A 19,594-nucleotide genomic window follows, 5' to 3' on the forward strand; every position below is an offset into this window, starting at 1 on the left:
TTCCCAGTAAACGTTTAATGGCGGACAGGAAAAAAGCTTCTGTTTTGGATGCTTGAAAAACCTTTCCTTTTGCTCCACCTGAGCTCATCGTCTCTATAACGGCTTCGCCTCTTTGCGCTTTCGTAGACAGATTGCTCGTGAAACAGCTACCTACTGCTGTTGCGTTATCAGTGTTTTTATTGAAAAACTGGGGGCTACAAGAGCGTAATGTTGGAATGCTTTGTATTCACAAGCATTCCCCTAAATACGTTTCTACTGCAGGTCTGTTTTTAGTCAATAACCAGGGATTAAAGTATAAAAAATATTTTGACGGGGAAGGGGTCCTTCCGGTACAGAACGATCACTAGTGCTAACAGCGGCACTCGCTAGCAATATAGTTAAAGCGATCCGTTCTGGGAGCTTAAGTAGAGAAAAAATAACAGCTGAAATTCTCAGCACAGCGAGCGCAACACACAAACACGACAGCGAGCAGTGGAGGCGTGGAAAAACATGTCAGCGATGATCCAATTAGTGTTAAAGGGAATCCGTCGCAGCGACGGGGAACTTATTAGAATCTGAGGGTTTTTTTTCTAACTCCTGATCCACACTCCAGTCCAGTAGGTGGCGGTAATGCAGCTCTAAGCTAGTTTGCCCACCGCCATTAAACCCACAAGAAGAAGACAACGACCGAGAACTGTAACGCTAATGTGGGTGAAATGCTCCACTTACACGGAGACACCCTAGGGCTGCAGAGTTTAAACGAAGCGTCGAAGCAACAAATTTGCTTCGAGGGTTTTTTATAATCGAATTTTTCGAGTTACTTGAGGAATCGTTGCAGCCCTAAATCCTTGGTCCTAATTTATCTAATTTCTCATGAAGTTGTTGATATGTTGACATGATATGGTTAATTTTCAGCTATGTGAACTAAGATTATAGGTTGAATACCCAGACAGAAATTTCTCTTTTAATTTAATGAAAACCAGTGGAGGGGAAATGTATTTAGAAGAATTAATTATTGTGAAAATGCCATTCATTAACCAGCTCAATAAGTTGCTGTTATAGTCAGTATCTTATATAGTTGGCTTACCCAACAGATGAGGCACACTTTATTTCTGCATCACATAGTCAATAAAAATGTATTTAGTATTATTACTTTAACCCTTTATTTAGCATTTATACTTTATGTGTGACCTTTCCACAGATTATTGTGCTAAACATTGTAACCGTATCACGCAATGCACCATGGAAGTGGATCACAGAATATGCAACGACAGCTTCAGAGATCAAAGTCTGTCAGCGGGTCAGAAACGGAGGAGCAACAGTCGCAATCGACCATGGCAGCTACTCAGCAGCAAGCTACAGTTAACCATCCTCAATCCCCTGTGACCCCTTTTTCCTCTGCTGCCAGTCCCTCAGCCCCCCAGTCACCTAATTATCAGATAATCATGAGTCGTAGCCCAGTCACTGGCCAGAACATGAACATCACATTACAAAATGTGGGGCAGATGGTTACTGCGAACCAGCAAATAACCCTAACACCACTCCCCATCCAGAACCCAGCATCCCCAGGCTTCCAGCATACTACATCTCAGTGGAGGTTTGAGCATCCACCATCCTCCTACATCCAGGTCACCTCACCTGTGCCCCAGCCCATACAACCTCAGAGTCCCACCCAACATAGTCCAGTTCCTCTGCAGGGTGTAACGAGGCCAGCAGCTCCTGCAACAGCATTGGGTGTACATGGACAGAGTCCAACACGTTTTGTTGACGCTGGTATGATAGTGAGGCAAATCAGTTTAGGTAGTCCATCGGGTAGTGGCCACTTTGTTTACCAAGAGGGAACAGGATTGGCCCAGATTGCCCCAGCCACACCTGGCCAGGTACAGCTGGCCTCTCCAGGAGCAGGATCTGTGAGGGAACGACGGCTTTCTCAGCCTCATTCACAGACTGGCGGCACCATCCACCACCACGCACCTCAGAGTCCTGTAGCCACCACACTTTCAACTCTGGGCAGCCCTGGTCACATCACCACTTCAAACCTACCTCCACAGATCAGCAGTATCATTCAAGGACAGCTTGCACGTCCTATGATATTTGAGAAGACTGCACAGGGTGTGGTCTCTGGAGTAGGAACAACAGCCACAACATTCAGTATACCCTCTTCCATCCCACCCTCTAGTCCATCCCTCACCAGTCCACCCCAAGGGATCCCCAGTAATTCCCTTGCACCCACCAGCATGACTGTGGGCACTGTGAAGAAGCAAGCTGCCAAGAAATTAGAGGAAATTGCTCCTTCTACACCAGAGATTGCCCAGCTGAGAAAACAGTGCTTGGAGCACCACACAAAGAAGATGGAGAACCTGAAAGAAGTGTTCAAAGAATATCTTATTGAACTTTTTTTCCTGCAACACCTCCAAGGGAACATGATGGACTATCTAGCTTTTAAGAAGAAGCCTTGTGTTCCCTTGTATACTTATTTGAGACAGAATGACTTGGATCTTGAAGACGAAGAGGAGGAAGAAGAGCAGTCCGAGGTCATCAATGATGAGGTATTACATTGGCTGGCTCTTGGTCTGAGATCAAATATGGATTTTTCTGTTAATCCATTGAGTATTGTGCCTCTTTCAATTGTGTGCCTTTTTCAGGTAAAGGTTGTTACTGGAAAGGATGGCCAAGCAGTGACACCAGTTGCCATAGCAACACAGCTTCCTCCCAATGTTTCTGCAGCTTTCTCTGCCCAGCAGCAGTTTCAGGTGTTAGCGGCGGCACTTTTTTAAACCACTTATTACAATGAAATGATGTATGATGTCTTACTTAGAGTCTGTTGAGAATATCTCACTGATTCCATTAGAGGTTGTTTTTTTCAGGGACACCAAGGGGCTGCTTCTGGCACCATTGCAAACCCTGGAGACATGGATGCCTTTAAAAGGCAACAGGCTATGGTGCAGGCAGGTAGGGCAAAGATCGTAGACTCCTGTCTTATGTTGCTTTGTTTTCTCCCCGTTTGCTTTGTTTTCTGTTTGTTTTCTTTTCTCCCTCTAATTGCTTCTGCTTTTAGATATTTGGCATCCTCTACTAGCGCTCTGTGTTGAAGTCTTAAACCGAGGAAGGAGAGGTGACCTGTAAGGTCTTCAGAAGGTCATTGCTGTGTGCCGAGTGCTTTTTTTTGCGTTATGAGGGTATTGTGTGTTTTAAATCCCAGATCAGGCTAAGAGGCCCCGGATTGACGTTGGTCGCCATGGGCTGATTTTCCAGCATCCTGGTGTAGCTCCTTTAGGATCACCTGGCGTTCCACTCCAGCAGCTTATGCCAACTGCGCAAGGTAGGAGTGCTTCTACCAGGCCGTTCTGTGTTCTGTTCGATGCTGCTGGACCTATGCCCTTTCCTCATACTAAGGAGATGTTAAAAAGGGAATCACAACATTCATCTTCTACAAACAAACTCCAAGCAGCATCAACAAACAGCTCTTCCATCTGCTGGATTTCTCAGCAGTCCTCAGGAAGTTCAGGCTTAAGCTCTCTCTGTCAGGATAAATGGGGAAGAAGACAATCCAAGTCTGAAGAATGAGTAGCCACTCAATGGGAAGATGCCATGTCTTATGATTTTCTTTTTTTGTTTTAACTATCGATCACCTGTCGTCATCCATCTCTTCTTTTCTGAAGTTTGTTCCTGTTTGTCGTCTTTATTTGGAAAGGCCTTCCCGTGCTGATGGATTTTCATCTTATCTGGCGGTGGATCACAGAAAGTGGGAACCCTGTGGGAATGAATTCACTTTCCAATGGGTTTTGCTTGTTTTCCCATTTTATGAATCCACTTCATTTTTCCCTTTGGTTTCCCATCGTCATTCCTTCACACGTCTCTCCCTCTTCAATTGTACGTCTTTGCGTGAGCCATCAACAGGAACTCAGAATCATCAATCATCAGTCTTCAAGATTATTTTTATTTATCTCATGTCCACGTTTAGTTTATTTCCTTCCATGTTTTTTCATGACATTTTGTTCTGACTTGGCTTCTTTCCCTCAGTCTAAGTAGGAGGGGAATCATTTGGAGGAGTTGAGTTCACGGCACAGGTTTTTGCGATTGTGGTGGTGTGGGTGTGTCAGGGCCAGGTGTTGATGGCGTCTAGGCAAGGTGGTGTGACGTGCAGGGAGGTAAGGCAGGTGATGCTTTAGTGTGCACAGCTCCGCTCAGGCCTGCTATCTGCAAGACCCCATGTGTGTCCTTTTGCTCACCTCTGTGCTTTGTCGCTATGTGAGGCATCCAGATGCCTTGGTTACGGCTAGAATGACATTGCTTCATGCATGCCAAACATACAGTGTTTTTGTAAGTGTCCGCTTTAGTTTTACTTCCCCTTACCTCTCCCTGTCTCTGTATCTTCAGAAGTTCTGTTTTCATGTTTCTTTGTTACATTTCTTTTTTCTTTCTAAAACCTCTCTTCTTGCATGAATAATTTTTAATGTTTTTAACCACATTCTCTCAACATTTAAAATGCAATGTTTTAGTTTTGCATTAATCAAAGTAGTATTTTATTTGAGAGACATGTAGATTCTCATATTGATTTCATTTCCTCTGTAATCATTTTGCTGTATGAGTTTCATTAGTTTCTGCTCTGATCACCAGGTAGTCGTAGACTACTGTTAAGTACATCTAGTTCATAAAGAGAAGGTTCTGAGGAGCTCTTATAGCTGAAACTCAAACAGATGTTTAATAGTTAAAAGTTAAATTTCATTATCTACCTGTTAGATTCAAAATATATAACTTCTTTAAGGGGGTCTCTCAAATGAATATTAAGGGAAAGCTGCCGAACACTTAACGGCATCTATTAATCTTTATTCTAGGAGCACAAAAGCATTTATTTAACAAAAAAAAAAAGAAACACTGCATATTGGACAGTAGCATTAACAACTCATTTTTTTACCATTTGTCTTTGTGTCACTACTACCCTTTTATCCTATACTTTGGTTACCATGTATACAGGCGGGATGCCGCCTACTCCTCAAGCAGTCCAGATCGCAGGACAGAAGCAGAACCAGCAACAGTACGACCCATCCAAAGGACCTCCAGTGCAGAATGCAGCCAGCCTGCACACCCCGCCTCCTCAGCTACCTGGCAGGTTGCCACAAGGTGCCCTCCCTATGACAGGCCTGACTATGGCCCTCTCTCAGCAGGCTCAGTTAGTGGAGAATCCAACTCAGCCAGGTGGCCAGCTCCAGGCACAGGTGAAAGTGCAGACAGGTGGTCCTGTCCTGGCCACAGTGAACCCTCACACACAGCTCCAGGCCCAGCTGCAGCAGCAGATGCAGTCGGGTCTTCATCTCCAGTTGCAGCCCCAGCAGCAACAATCCCAGGCCATTCTGCAGTCAGGACAAGCGGTCAGTCTGTGTGAAGCAGTCAGTCTGCATGCTAGCGACTAAATGATGACGATACCATAAACTTCATATTCTCAATGTTTTCTTTGCTCTACAGACGGTGGCACTTGCTCGCCCCGGCACAGAGCCAAACCAGCCAGTTCAGAGGATTTTGACCAACTCAGTATCAATAACATCTGTGTCTCCTGCTCCACTCTCTGCTCCCAACTCTGTTCCAACCCCCCATACTGCAAGCCCCCTTCGTCCTGTTGGTTCTAATGTCAACCCAAGCAATCAGTCAAAGCTGACTGGAAGCAATGGCATATCAGCAGTCAAAATAGGCAGCTTTGGTCAAAGCACAACCATGCAGTCTTCACAGGATGGTTCTCAAGATAAGCAGGTGGAGCAGGCCAAATTGGTGAGTTCCTTAAGAACCCTTAGTTTGCACACAGATGTCAGCAGGTGATTAAAAGCCTTACCTGGAAAAGATTTGGGACCTTTTAATGTTGTCATTGGACATTTTTGTTCTTTTTTAAGTTTATTTTTATTTTATTTCATAGTTAGTTATAATAAAGCTATTGACAGTTCCTGTCCCACTTTTTTGCAGTGTCATAAAAACGCTATTGAATCAAAAACATAAGAATGACTATTCCTGATTAACCTTCTGATGTCACATGCTGTTTCTGATTGCCAGGAGAGTCAAGTGCATCAACGCATATCTGAGCTAAGGAAGGAGGGCCAGTGGTCTGCCAGTAGGCTTCCTAAGCTTGTGGAAGCCTCACGTCCGAAGTCCCACTGGGACTATCTCCTGGAGGAAATGCAGTGGATGGCAGCTGACTTTGCACAGGAAAGGAGATGGAAGGAGGCTGCTGCAAAGAAGGTATGGCAAACATAATTAACAGGGGGGGGGATACAGATTGGCACAAAAGCAAAAGGAGGAAGCCCTCAAAGACAAACTCATGTGTTGTGTGTCTCCACCACAGCTTGTTCGCACATGTGCCCGTTATCATCAAGAGCAGAAGAAAAGTGAAGAGCGAGCAAAGAAAGAAAGGGAAATTCATCTTCGTCATATTGCCAGCACAATCGCTCGAGAGGTAGAATTCTTCTGGTCAAACATTGAGCAGGTGTGTTTGTTTATTCTTATTCTTGAAAGTTTCAGGATTTATAAAGAACTCTTTTTAGTAGCATAAATCCGATCTTTTCCTCTCAGGTTGTAGAAATTAAACTCCAGTTTGAAATTTATGAGAAGAGGCTCAAAGCACTTGGCTTACAAAAAGCCAGAGGTATGTCCCATCGATCACCTACTGAAAATAAGAGACAAAATATTTGCTCTGTATAATGAGCTTTTACTTTCTGTTGCTCCTGGTTCCAAGCTAATATGTGCCAGATTATCTGACCTGTGATAGTTCTGTTTGTATTGAACTTGCCTCACTTGCTCTACAGTATCTGGTCAGTCAGCAGGAGAGAAGGCTGATAAAGAGGTAAGTGTTGCACTGGCATACCAATTAATAGTGTAAAAGCACATTTTGCACCTAAGATATTTTTACAGTTATAAATTTCATTTTATAGCAGGTGGCCACTTCAGTTAGAAAACGAAAGGCAAGTTTGTCCTTGGTTGATGAAGATGGTAAGTGTCAAATAATCAATGTTCATTTGATTAAAAACAGAAGAAATAAATAACATGGACTTATAAAGACTGCCTTCACTTTTAGTTACAGATGAAGAGAGCACCATCGAGGAACAGGAGGGCCTCGAAGGGGAAACGGACCACAAAGCAGAGTTGGTTGACCTTGCCAAAGATGGTACTTATTTTAATATCTCTCTGTAACCATACTGTATTTGCAGAGGCAGGATTAAGGAAGCGAAATGAATAGTATGATTTTCTCTTGCTACTGCTGTGTAGTTTATTCAGTTAAATGAGTTTTCGATGTAATCTAGTGGCATTTTAGCAGTGAAAATGGTGCTTGAAGGGGCAGACCTGCATGGAGACTAAACTCATCTATTGCTGCGTTTCCATTAGTACCTACTCAGCGCTGGTCGACTTGATTCGGTATAGTTTTGTTTTGTTTCTGTTACAATTAAGGACCACCTCAGTGTGGCTGGAGTCGATAGAGCAATGCGGGCAGAAGTCTTGTGATGTAATTTGTACGCGCTTTAATGTGTGTTAGTTTTTGTCTACACTGCTGTGTTGTGCGATGGTACTCATGAGCAGCAATTAGCTCAGAGACCTCATGATAAACTTTCTCATTTCTCATCTCCCACCAAGCACAGAAATGTCTGCACCTCCTCATTTGAACACTGTGTTGGTTTGCGTGCCTCCAGTTTCTTGTTGTCGGTTTTAAAAAAATGGCGCAGTTGATTCTGGAGAAGGAGTCGCTCTCGTGACTCCGCCAGTGACGACACTTCCTGGCCACTCAGTGGCATGTTGTTCTTCGATCTCACATTTTCGGATCGCTTGGAACCCCGGCTGAGTGGGTACTAAAAAAGTACCTGGTACCAGGTACTAATGGAAATGCCTACAAACCGCGCTGAGTCGAGTCGAGCTGATTAGGTACTAATGGAATCGCGGCATATGAGCTGCTTTGAGACACAACATGACATGTCATGCAAGTTGCTGAAACTTGTGGCACTGGCTCAATTAAGAAACTTTAGTATGTTGGTTAGAGGAACTTGTAAACACCCATAACCACACAACTTGCTTGGAGAACTGTTGCTGAGGTAGTAGTTTACTCCTGAGGTGTCTAAACAAATGCAAATTTTTTGTTATTTGGGGAATATGCGCAGAGTCAACTTTTCCTCAATTCTTCCTTGTTAGTTTTTATTGGCCCCACATTACAGTTCACAGTCGTCAGACCAATGAATTAGAAGTTGACTCACCACAGCATCAAACCTCTATAAATTTTGATGCGGTTGAGCTGGTATGCAGATTGAGAGGCAGAAAGTTGTCAGGTACTTTTATACCAAATGTGATTAGACAGTTAATATAAAATTCTGACGTTCCACTTTTCACAAATTATGCATTCTGTTTTACAGGGAAGCATCACCTCTGTTGTAGATCCATAGCGATATTATTGAATTTTCATAATTTTGTCATGGAGGAAACAGCCTTGTAATTAGCAGTTCTTGTTTGGCCACAAGATGGTGCTGAAACATGGCAGTGGTTATATAGATGGATTTACCAGTGCACATTAATACACAATTTTGAGTTTTTTGCCATTTAGTTAAGACCAACAGCTATGAAAATGACTTGTCTTTGTTTCTTTTTTTAAAAATGAAATGCTTTTGTATTTGTCTTGCAGCTGAGATGCCCCTGGATGCGTTGATGAAACAATATGCCGGTGCCTATGCTGACACCTTTGAGTGGCCTCAGCCTAGTCCTCATAGTGATGAGGATGAAATGGAAGAGCCTGAAGGTACTTTTGTAATCATAAAGTTAAACTGTCAAGATAAGTAGAATTTTATTTGGCCTTTTGTGAATGATGAGATTCCAAAATACTTCTTACTTTTTATTTCCTAGAAACGGAATGTGTAGCAGGCAGTCCACCTGAGGCCGTGCTGATTGACTCCCTGCTGAGTGTGGACCAGTACCGCAGTGCTGACAAAGCTGCTTCCTCTGACTCTGGGAAACCCTGCAGAGACATAGCTGAAGTAGCTGCAGCCACAGAGCTCATCCTGCCAAAGGGCAGCTTCAGAACCACTTCATCAGTACGACACATTCAGATACTCTCGCACATTTAAACAAAAAACATGTTATAATGGTTTTGTTTTGTTTTTAAAACACGTTTTTCATTGTTGTTATTTATTTTTACTAGACTCGCAGCGCAGCTCCTTTTCTGTTGCATGGGTCTCTGCGGGAGTATCAGCAAATTGGCGTGGACTGGCTTGTAACCCTTTACAAGAAACACCTGAATGGCATCTTGGCTGATGAGACGGGGCTTGGCAAGACTGTACAGACAGTTGCTTACATGGCCCACTTGGCTGGGCAAGAGGGTATGCTTCTTTTTTTTTTTTTTTTTTTTAATAGTGAACTTTTTTCCCTTAATTTTATAAAGTTTGACTGACATAAAGACATGATCCTTTTTTTGTCTGCAGGCATCTGGGGGCCCCATCTTGTTGTGGTAAGAACATGCAAGTTGCTAAGTTGGGAGGTGGAGTTCAAACGTTGGTGTCCTGGCCTTAAGGTCCTCCTTTACCTTGGCAACAGAAGGGAACGGAGATCTAGGAGGAGGGTAATTTGTTATTTTTAAATACAATATCGTATAGCATTTTGAGTTAGCTGCTGTAAATGTAGTAACTACCGTATGGTCATTGATCTACAGTGGTGGGGGGAAGCCAACAGCTTCCATGTATGTCTGACCTCTTACAAGCTCCTGATGAAAGACCAGAGCCACTTCCTAAAGAGAAGGTGGAGGCACCTAGTCCTGGATGAGGTGCAACTCCTCAAAAACATGACGGAGAAACACTGGGAAACTGTTTTTGCTCTGAGAAGGTGAGCTGTGTGATAAATGTTATTTATACTGTATAATGCAATAATAATAGCTGTTAGGGAGCAACAGAAATGCATGTGCATGTTGTTTTTGGTGAGTCACTTCACTGATGAGATTAATTCCATATGAGGGACTTTTGGTCTGTCTCCAAGAAATTGCCTAATATTTTGCTGGATCCTTAAAATAAGGCTCAGCTGACTGAATGACCGAGATATTTCTGTGCATTTTCCAGTGAGCAGCGGATTCTCCTCATCAGCACTCCTCTACAGAACACTCTGAAGGAGCTGTGGACCATGATCCACTTCCTTTTGCCAGGAATCACCAGGCCTTACTCTGATTTTCCTGTTAAGGCAGGCACAGACCAGAACCAGGACTACTGCCACAAACTGGTTATCCGCCTACACAGGGTGGGTATAGCACCTGCAGATGTCCTCTTCCATGAATCTCTTACCTGTGTGTAATCCTTAAATTAAATATGAAACCTTCTTAACTGTAGATGATTCAACCTTTCATCCTGAGGCGCTCCAAAAGGGATGTGGAGAAACAGCTACCCAAGAAGTACGAGCACATCCTAAAATGCCGTCTATCCAACAGACAGAAGAGCCTTTATGAGGATATCCTCACTCAACCAGGGTAAAATATTTACCTCTCTTACAGTTTTTTTTCCTGACACACACTGCAGTGCAGTGTTTGATATAATAAAGTTTGATTTGGAAAAATATAAAAAGCTTATCATGAACAGTAATTGAATTACTTTAATTTCTATTGCAGTGTATTTTGCGTCCATGCGACATAATTTATTTTGACCAAACTATCTTTTTTTCTTCATTTGTTTTAACTGGAAATATGTTTATTTTGTGGGTTCTTTGAAAAACAAACAAACAAGCAGTATTTATTGTGTCAAGGGATACGTGTTCTGCACATATGTTGTTTGTTGTTATAATTATTTTCTCTGTGTGGCTGTGTTCCCCCAGAGCTCAGGAGGCGCTGAAAACAGGTCATTTTGTCAGCGTGCTGCAGGTTTTGATGCAGTTGCAGCGAGTGTGTAACCACCCTGAGCTGGTGGCACCCAGAGAGACCAGTAGCTCCTATTTCTGTTCTTCTCTAGAATATAATGTACCGTCATTGGTGCTGGGAGCTCTTCAGACTGACTCGAGCAAGGTACGTGTTGTAGTATAGCCCTAGCAAATGTTGTGAATGTAAATGGTAATGCAATTAATCAGTAAGTAGAGCAAGAGAAAATCAATCCGTGACCATTTTGATTAATGAGTAATCTCAGTCACGCTGCACTGTTCCACTTCTGCTGCTTTACCTTGTCTTAACTGATTATGCCCCTAGATTGCAAGCCTGTCCATATTCGATCTGATCAATAATGAGAACAGACTGACTCGGTATCAGACCGAAGAGGCAGTACCCAAACTAAAGGTCACGCAGCAGCTCATAGAAGAAATCTACAGCAGTCCAGATCCACCGCCAAGACCCAAACCATGTCTGATAAAACCCATGAGGTCTGCAATATTATCTTCAAATGCCCATATATCATGAAATGATCTATGTAAAGATCTTTAGAAGTTTTCAAATAAAATGCAGCCTCAGGATCATGGTGTATTGAAATCCTCTGCTTTTTATTTTTGTCTGATTAGATTGTTCCAGCCAGTGCAGTATGGTACAAAGCCAGAAGGTCGCCTGGCCGTCTTTGCGAATGCAGCAGGTCAGCGTCCTCCAACGAGCTCCCCTGCTACTGGCGCCTCTCCTTCCACCACCAGCCAGGTGGGCCAGACAAGGGGCAAATCCCCAGTCACCACTTCGACTGCAGCCACTCCTCATGGTAAGATCATTTCAGGGGCAGTATCCAGTAAAGGACAGGAAAGTTGGTTTTCACATTAACTAAAGGATTCCTGGTGGTGTACACATCAGACTTTTAACAGTACATCTCACCTCCCATATATTTAGTTTTCGTTTTTGTGCTTTCACATAGTGTTCTTATACTAGTTTTAAGCATGTGATGTGTGCAGTGTTATTTTGCATAACTTGGAATTTAAATGAGCCAAATATATTTTGTCATACTTTAAGAAAAATATTAACACTTAGCTTTACAGTCATGCGTTAGTGTTTGTGATTCATTGTTAAAACTCTGTACTGTCTACACATATTTTATGCATATTGCTGCAATTTGAAAAATTGAGGTCTTCATCCTGCAACTGTTCTGGAGAAGTTTGTTATACTTTCACTAACAAGTTTTGCTTTAAGGTTTCATATATTTACACTTCCATGCAGCAGTGGTGGGTTGGCAACATCGTTTTCTCCTACAGCGGTGCAGCCATGAGTGCAGAGCTGCTACAAGTTTCTGCCATGAGTAGATACTCATTGAGGTTTAATTAAAAAATAAATGCAAGTTGTCATATTTCAACTGAGGATACAATGAAAAAAGTAATAATAATTGTAAACAAGTCAGATGAAGCGATGGAGGCAAAAGTCACTCAGTGCAGCTTAGGCTGCCACTGAATACACCTTCACAGATGGAGCTGACAGTCTAAAGATACACATTCCCCCATCACCACCAACCTTGTTCATTTTAAGGTAGTAATACTTTGCAGGGATTTAGTCAGTATTTACCTGAGTTTTCAGTTATGTTTCATAGCAGTAAACAAATGCAATGCTTACATTGACATGTTTTTCATTTGTTTTGAAAAACAAACATTCAAGTTTGACTATAACTCATAATCTAATAATTCAGGTTCTCAGATGCTCCATACTGCCAACATTAAAAGTCTTTGACCCATGTACTGCCAAAAATAAAATATATTAGGTAATGTTAATGTCCATTAAGACAAGTACACCATATGCATAATTACTCAAGTGTATGTCAACACTGAGGACACAGCCATCTGTTTGATTATGTGTGGGCTCCATATGGCAGCCAGTTAAATGACCAGTACAGTGTGAGCGGAGAAGACCCAGTTTTATGCCATGAAGGCAAGACTTGTATAGTGTTCAGATTCATACATTAAACAAGATTCATTGAAGTTGTGCACCATCTTCCATGTTTCTGTGCAAACTCTGTTGAGAGCTGGTGAAGTGTCAAATAGTTACATCTGAAAGTTACACCCTACTACTCGGTATACCAAACTGAAGTCTCACTCAGTCTATTCATTTTTCTGTACTGAATGGTTGAAACAAATCCACATATTGTTAACACTCATATTTTGAATCAAACTGTTAGCAGTGATTATCATTGACATAACACCCATAATAGTCCTTGCTGAGTTGGCCCACCACTGCTGAATGAAGTTATGGAGAAACTGTTTGATCATACTGATTTGACTAAATATTGGGTTACCCCTAACATGGAGTCCCATACCACATTGCCTTGTACTTCACAGTGGTTGGAACAGCAACTCAGAGAGCCCAGGCTACCACTCCTGTCAGCAGCAGCAACAGCACTGCAACCTCCACTGTAGCCTCCTCTGGGAATGGTGGCATTGGACAGCATGTGTTGGGGGCTGCCCCTGTGGCCTTAGGCCAGAGCTTAGCTGGCACAGTTGTGGGATCCGTTGCTTCCAACAGCCAGCCTGGATTAACACAGGTCCCCAGGGCAGCTTTAGCCCCCAGCCATGCCATCCAGCCCAGCTTATTGTCCCAGAGGCTGGTTCTTACATCCCAGGCCCAGGCACGGTTGCCTAGTAAGTGGCCTGCCTTCCCCTCTGTCTCAGCATTTTTCCCTCCACCTCTGGCACCGCAGTACTGGCTGCTCTTCACTGAAGCCTTGAGGCACTGCTGATATGTGTTCACTCTTTGCATCTGTAGAGAAATGGTTTTGTACATGCAATTGTAGCAGTGCAGGAATTCTAGTTAAATATCCTGTATAAATTGTGGTGGGGGGAAAAAGTCCTTTAAAATTAGATCTGTAGCATATCAGCAGCATCTCCACAGCCACAGCATTCCCCAGTCTCTTTCTTAAAACCTGCATGTACACTATGAATATACAACACTGCACTATTTAACTTGGTTACAATATCCTCCCACTTCTTTTTTTTAATATTTTTTCTCCCACTTACTAATATTCTTTTCTCTTGCATCAGCCCATCTGCAGGAGGAAATCCCAAAGCTTTGTTGTTGTTCTTTTATTTTATTTTCCTATTATTGTTTTAATCTGAACTTTAGCATGACTTCTAAGCATGAAAATGACCCCACAGACATGAACTGGAAAACCACAGTATTTGAATTTTATTTAAAAAATAAAAACATAATTAAAAACTAGCTTTTTTTTTTCTTTATATCCATCTTAGCACTTTTGAGAATGCAGCACTCGGAGAGGTTTTCTGAAACCATTTGAATTTGGTTATTTTAGTAAATGTTTTAGGTGCAATTTTATCCCTGCATTTGTAAATGTCATCAAGATTTGTACATGCTGTAGATCTCAGATGAATTCAACTTAAGGATTCATGCACATTTTATGCCCATTAACTAGCAGTGTCTGACATATAAACGCAAAGTTGAGAGTAGAAATGTCACAGGTTCAAACAGCAGGCAATCAGGAAAGGGAAGGGGATGCTTTCTTATTATCAGCACTACTTCAAACAAGGCCCTTGACCACAATGGCTTCATTGGAGCTGCTCAATGGCCAGCAGGTCAGGCTGTACTGGTTATACTGGGCAGAGGGAATCCTTCTCAGTGACTCAACCTGCAAACATAACAAAAAGAGGCCAGGCTGAGGGGTGTTCATCCATTTATATGGTCTTGGTATTAGCTCAAATCTAGGGAGTGTGGTTTGTTTTAAGCCTTAACTGTAGTACAATTACATGAGACATATTAAGTAAGAAGAGAAGACGGACAATAAATGCTAATAAATTTTCTTTCTGAGGAAAGAGGCTTCAGTGCTTCCTTTTTATTTCTTTTAGAACAGGATGCACCAGGCCATCCTTTACAAAAGAACAGCAGATAAAGTTTTCCCACAATTCCTTAAAACAAAACCATTCAGTACTTATATATCTAGCTATATTGTCAGAATTGTCTACATTCACATAGCCTGCATGAAACAACATGGTAAGAATGCAGCTAAGTATCTGAGACATGCTTTTAGTAATCCATTCTTGTAGTTTAACCACATCATCCGGATGTGCTGTGGCTTTTGAGAGCATTCTCCACCACAATCATCAAATGAGGAAATATCTTTTTGGAGAATGGTGTTCCATTCATGAGTAAACTTTGAGATTCATTATCAAGGTGCGGTGAAACTGTTCTGAAGACACGACAACTCCTGAAATACTTTATGTTGGATTTTCCTTTAATTTGTCCTTATAGGCATTTTCTTCCCTTTCTGTTGCAGTGAGGAGCTGTGCTCGTTCCACTGATTAATCCACCCTGATTCTGCATGTTTTGTCTCTTTTTCACCCTTTAACTAACTCAGTATATTGTTTTGGAACTGTAAAAAAAAACAAAAACAAACATACTTATTAGGGCTGCCCTTGTTAAAGTGTTTGTTCTTCCTTTCTGTTAAAGGTGGAGATGTGGTGAAGATTACTCAGCTGGCTAACATAGCAGGTCAAAATCGAATCTCCCAGCCGGAGACACCTGTCACTCTTCAGTTTCAGGGCAACAAGTTTACTTTGTCCCCAAGTCAGCTCCGTCAGCTCACTACTGGGCAGCCCTTGCAGCTCCAAGGTACACTCGGTAATGTACATCCCATTGTCACACTTTTTTTCCCTCTCCTCATTGTTTTGTGTGCTTTTGACTCACCCATGTAATTCTGTTGCCTTTTTTTTTTTAATTGTCAGCACAGGTTTTGTCAATCAGTTTGCGTAAGACTGTTACCACATATTGGCAACATCGTTGGTCTGGTTCTAGTGGGAGACCTCTTCTCTCGCCTATCAACCAGCTGTCAAACTAGTTTAGCAGTTAAAAATGTGTTGAATATAGCTGCATCTTATTTTTTATATGTTAATCATATCATTTATATTTTTGTTTACTGTTAGCATTTTGCTTTAATTCCCATCTATGTGCTCATAAAATCCTTCAATCTGACTTCTTGCCTGTTTTGTTTTCTGTGAAGGCATCACTTCATTAGTTTCTCAATGTCTCATGCATTTAGGCAACATCCTGCAGATTGTGTCAGCTCCAGGGCAGCAGATTATTAGGCCCCAGGGATCCATGGTAATGCAGACAATGCCTCAAGCTGTTCCCGCCTCCAGTGCCTCAGCTACTCCTGGCACACCTCATCCTGCAGTGTCAACAGCTCAGCAAGGTGACTTGGACACAGGGAATGTTTTGCATTGTTGTCTCTGCCTCTTAATCAGTTATTTTGATAACAGCTGCCATCATCTCTCATTATAATTCTGACAGTTGTGTGTGACATAATATACCAGATTGTCCACATAATTGCACATCTTTTCCTCTGTTCCTTCTGTTGACACTGTGTATTTCTTCTTAAGCGGTGGGTACAACTGTAAATGCCACATCAGCCCCCACAAAGCCTCCTACTGCAACTCACGGTGGTTCTCAGGTCAGTACATCACTTTGCAGAAAAATCCTGTTTACAGTTTCTGTTTTCTTTTTAATAAAGTTCTTTTAGTCCAGTCACATTACAGGAAAAGCAATTGTGATTGTTTGTGCTGTCTGTCACTGTAATATCCAGGAGTCTTCAGAAGAAAAGACTCAACTGATGAAGGAACGATTAAGTCGCCTGTTTGATGCAAATGAGCATCGCTGCAGGCGCAGAGTGTTGTATGGGTCAGACCTGCTACAAGCATGCACTTTAGGCTCAGAGCCTGGTCACTCTGCCCTGACTGCTGGAGGCTGGAGCTGGGTGGGCAGAGAGAGCTGTATCAGGGCTCAGAGAACCTGCGTAGCTACCACCTCTGCACTGCAGTCCTCTCTGCTCTCTGTGGAGGACCGCCTGGAGGCTGCCAACAGCCTTATCAAAAGGTACTTGAACAACACCTTTGCAGAGCTTTGTTTGTTCTGTACTTCTAATGTTATTATAAATCCATTCACTGTGGTTATGTCACTTGGTAGTCATGTTAATTGATGTGAATTGGTTTTGAAAACCAAATATTTTTATCCAAATAAATTGCAAAATTGTTTAAAAAAAAAAAAATGAGCCCTGGCAAATGTAACTTGCAAACTTTAGATGTTTTCAATGTGTGTGTTTTTAAAAAAAAATAATAATTTTATCATTTATCTTTGCATTCTGTTTCAATTTGCATTTTACACTGTGTCCCCACTTTTTTACAAATTGTTACAGCTCTACAACTGTAAATAAAAAATTTTAAATTACCAGCTAAGGTTTTATCGTTTTATCACAAGTCAGTTTCTAATGTTTCATTTCTTAATCTAAATGACTGATGCACATATATTATCTTTTAGGCTTGTATGTTTGGTGCCTCCAGCTGTGGCTTCACCTCCTCACGTTTACGCAGCCAATCCCCCAGTTCCCTACAGCCTCGAGCAGAAGTCCCTTCACCGTCAGCTACAGGAGGCCTCTGCCCCTCATAGTGCAGACATCCACCACTTAACATCCAGACATCTCTTCTGTTGTCCTGATTTGCAGTTAATGCAGATGGACTCAGGTTAGTCCAGTATCAGCTGTAGCCTGATTAATTATGGTTTTGAGTTGTTTGTGCATCCCTTTCTTGTGCACATTGATATCACAGGAGGAATATTGCCTTTAAATTTGACAGAAGTGTTCAGTTGGACTTAAAGATGAACGTATTAGATTTTGGTGGTCCAAAGTCATGTTGTCCTCATTTTAACAACATTTCATATAAATGAAGTTCAGGCTGTTGGTAGGGAAACTCATGCAAGGCTTAAAAAAATCTACAGTTCCTGGAGTATGTTTGATAAAACAAATTTTCTAACTAGAAGTTCTAGAAGTTGTATTTATAACTACAAAAAATTAGAAAATCAAGAAACCACCACGACAATTAACAGAAGTGACATATTCTGTCTCTTCCTCCTCGTTTCAGTACAGTCATGTCCCTGCGCCTACACAGGCATTACTGTGACCTGAGTTATTGATGACTTAGATTTAAAATGCATCCAGAGTACACAAACAAGAAATCTAGTAACTTTAGTGAAAGTGAAAAATGGATACATAGATTACACAGAGAGCATTTACAGATTTTAATAGTGATAAAGGAGGTACCAGATCCAAATAAATAGGTGTCTGATGCTTTACTCAACCTGTGATGACAGTCAACCATCAGAGACAAGCAAGCTAGGACTAATCTGTACTAACATCATCTGTCTGATCAGTCTTAACTGCTCAAATCCAGTATTCTCAGTCTACGTAAATATGTAAAAACTTTGTTACTCTTGCTATAGAAATAAGATTAACCGCACTGCAGCTAAAGTCAAACTCCAGAAACAGAAGCATCTGGCAGAGGTTTGGATAATAACATGATATTTTTCTTTCCCAGGTAAGCTGGAAGCTCTTGCCATCCTACTGCAGAAGCTCAAGTCAGAGAGTCGCCGTGTCCTCATCTTTACACAGATGCTGAAGATGTTAGACATCCTGGAGGCCTTCCTAGATTATAGGCAGCTCACTTATGTGCGCATTGACGAAAGCTTCAGTTGTGATGAAAGACAGGTAAAAGTCACACCACCATTTAAATTGTTTAATTTAAAAATTTTAACTTGATAGTCAGAACTGTCAAGTTAAAAAAAAAATATGTGCTGTGACATTCGAAATAAAACGTATAATTAAACTAGTAACTGCTGTCAGTTAACCAGTAATGAGCAAGCATGTACCACAAAGACTTAACGGTAGATGTGGGTTAGCTGTCTTTTCTCTTCATGATTCTACAAATTTCTTAATACTTGATGTCATTTTTAAGGCAAGTGAAGCTCCTTGAACTCCATCCTCTTTGTTATAAGTTAGACCCAATAATATAGAAGATTGAGACACACACTAGAGATAAATCAATGCTGACTTATTAGAATAGAATCTGGAAATTTTCACGAGACAAGATTGGTTAGCAATAAGATAAAGCTGCAGGGAACTATACAGCAACAGCAGTCTCATAAAAATAAACAAGGAAGATAAAATTTCTTGAAACATCAGTTTCATAGACATAGGAATTGTTTGTTAATTTACGTGGAAAAATTGATTAGAAACCACTGAGATAAGTGAAGCAAATGCATGAATGTGTGGCATTTTAACACAAAACTATGTTGTCAACAACTTCTTCCTCAACATTTCTCCAACTCTGCTCATGTGTTGTGTGCCTGCAGGAAAATATGAAGAAGTTCAACAGGAACAGGCAGGTGTTTTGCAGCATCCTGACCAACCGCTGCTGCTCTGCAGTTGGGACTGTGTTTGACGCAGACACCATCATCTTCTACGACACAGACCTCAATCCCAGCATGGACGCACGTACCCAGGAGTGGTGTGACAAAATAGGGCGTTCCAAGGATATACACATATACAGGTGATATTATTAAAAACTTCCTTAATCCACCCCCTGTGGAACAAGATAAAAAATATTTTGCCTCCTGAACTGGGATAATGAAGGACTGTTGTTTAATTTTGTTTGTCCTAAGATTGGAGAGTGGGAATTCTATTGAAGAGAAGCTCCTGAAGAATGGTACCAAGGACCTAATAAGAGAGGTGGCTGCTCAGGGTACTGACTACACCTTGGCTTTCCTCACTCAAGTAAGATAAACTCTCAATGAAGCTTCTTAAAATTATATGAAAGTTTTTGCTACAGAAATTAGTTAAATTGTCTTTTGGGCTTAAAAGTCATTATTATTTAGTTCAACCCCAGACATGAAATAACTGAC

The 19,594-nt window shown here is 41.6% G+C and overlaps 1 protein-coding gene across 6 annotated transcripts in view; it reads left to right on the top strand.

The window, feature by feature from the left end:
* The window catches only part of ep400 (E1A binding protein p400), a 31,115-nt gene that overhangs the window by 2,115 nt on the left and 9,406 nt on the right, over positions 1-19,594 (top strand). For 2 of the 6 annotated variants that reach the window (XM_030737605.1, XM_030737606.1), the window contains exons 2-32: positions 1,181-2,528; positions 2,625-2,732; positions 2,847-2,931; positions 3,182-3,301; positions 4,957-5,351; positions 5,446-5,745; positions 6,022-6,207; positions 6,311-6,451; positions 6,538-6,610; positions 6,771-6,808; positions 6,897-6,954; positions 7,040-7,129; positions 8,627-8,740; positions 8,845-9,032; positions 9,140-9,317; positions 9,420-9,556; positions 9,647-9,816; positions 10,047-10,221; positions 10,311-10,447; positions 10,789-10,975; positions 11,153-11,322; positions 11,458-11,642; positions 13,198-13,497; positions 15,317-15,487; positions 15,906-16,058; positions 16,246-16,316; positions 16,449-16,738; positions 17,180-17,382; positions 18,232-18,401; positions 19,046-19,242; positions 19,355-19,466. In XM_030737605.1, the coding sequence (XP_030593465.1) occupies positions 1,215-2,528; positions 2,625-2,732; positions 2,847-2,931; positions 3,182-3,301; positions 4,957-5,351; positions 5,446-5,745; positions 6,022-6,207; positions 6,311-6,451; positions 6,538-6,610; positions 6,771-6,808; positions 6,897-6,954; positions 7,040-7,129; positions 8,627-8,740; positions 8,845-9,032; positions 9,140-9,317; positions 9,420-9,556; positions 9,647-9,816; positions 10,047-10,221; positions 10,311-10,447; positions 10,789-10,975; positions 11,153-11,322; positions 11,458-11,642; positions 13,198-13,497; positions 15,317-15,487; positions 15,906-16,058; positions 16,246-16,316; positions 16,449-16,738; positions 17,180-17,382; positions 18,232-18,401; positions 19,046-19,242; positions 19,355-19,466 (6,216 nt within the window). In that variant the 5' untranslated portion in view covers positions 1,181-1,214. The remainder of the gene's footprint in view (positions 1-1,180; positions 2,529-2,624; positions 2,733-2,846; positions 2,932-3,181; positions 3,302-4,956; positions 5,352-5,445; positions 5,746-6,021; positions 6,208-6,310; positions 6,452-6,537; positions 6,611-6,770; positions 6,809-6,896; positions 6,955-7,039; positions 7,130-8,626; positions 8,741-8,844; positions 9,033-9,139; positions 9,318-9,419; positions 9,557-9,646; positions 9,817-10,046; positions 10,222-10,310; positions 10,448-10,788; positions 10,976-11,152; positions 11,323-11,457; positions 11,643-13,197; positions 13,498-15,316; positions 15,488-15,905; positions 16,059-16,245; positions 16,317-16,448; positions 16,739-17,179; positions 17,383-18,231; positions 18,402-19,045; positions 19,243-19,354; positions 19,467-19,594) is intronic. The other 4 variants (XM_030737608.1, XM_030737607.1, XM_030737610.1 and 1 more) reach the window with 4 other exon arrangements.

The sequence above is a fragment of the Archocentrus centrarchus genome, chromosome 9, assembly GCF_007364275.1.
Source record: "Archocentrus centrarchus isolate MPI-CPG fArcCen1 chromosome 9, fArcCen1, whole genome shotgun sequence".
Taxonomy (NCBI): Eukaryota; Metazoa; Chordata; class Actinopteri; order Cichliformes; family Cichlidae; genus Archocentrus; species Archocentrus centrarchus.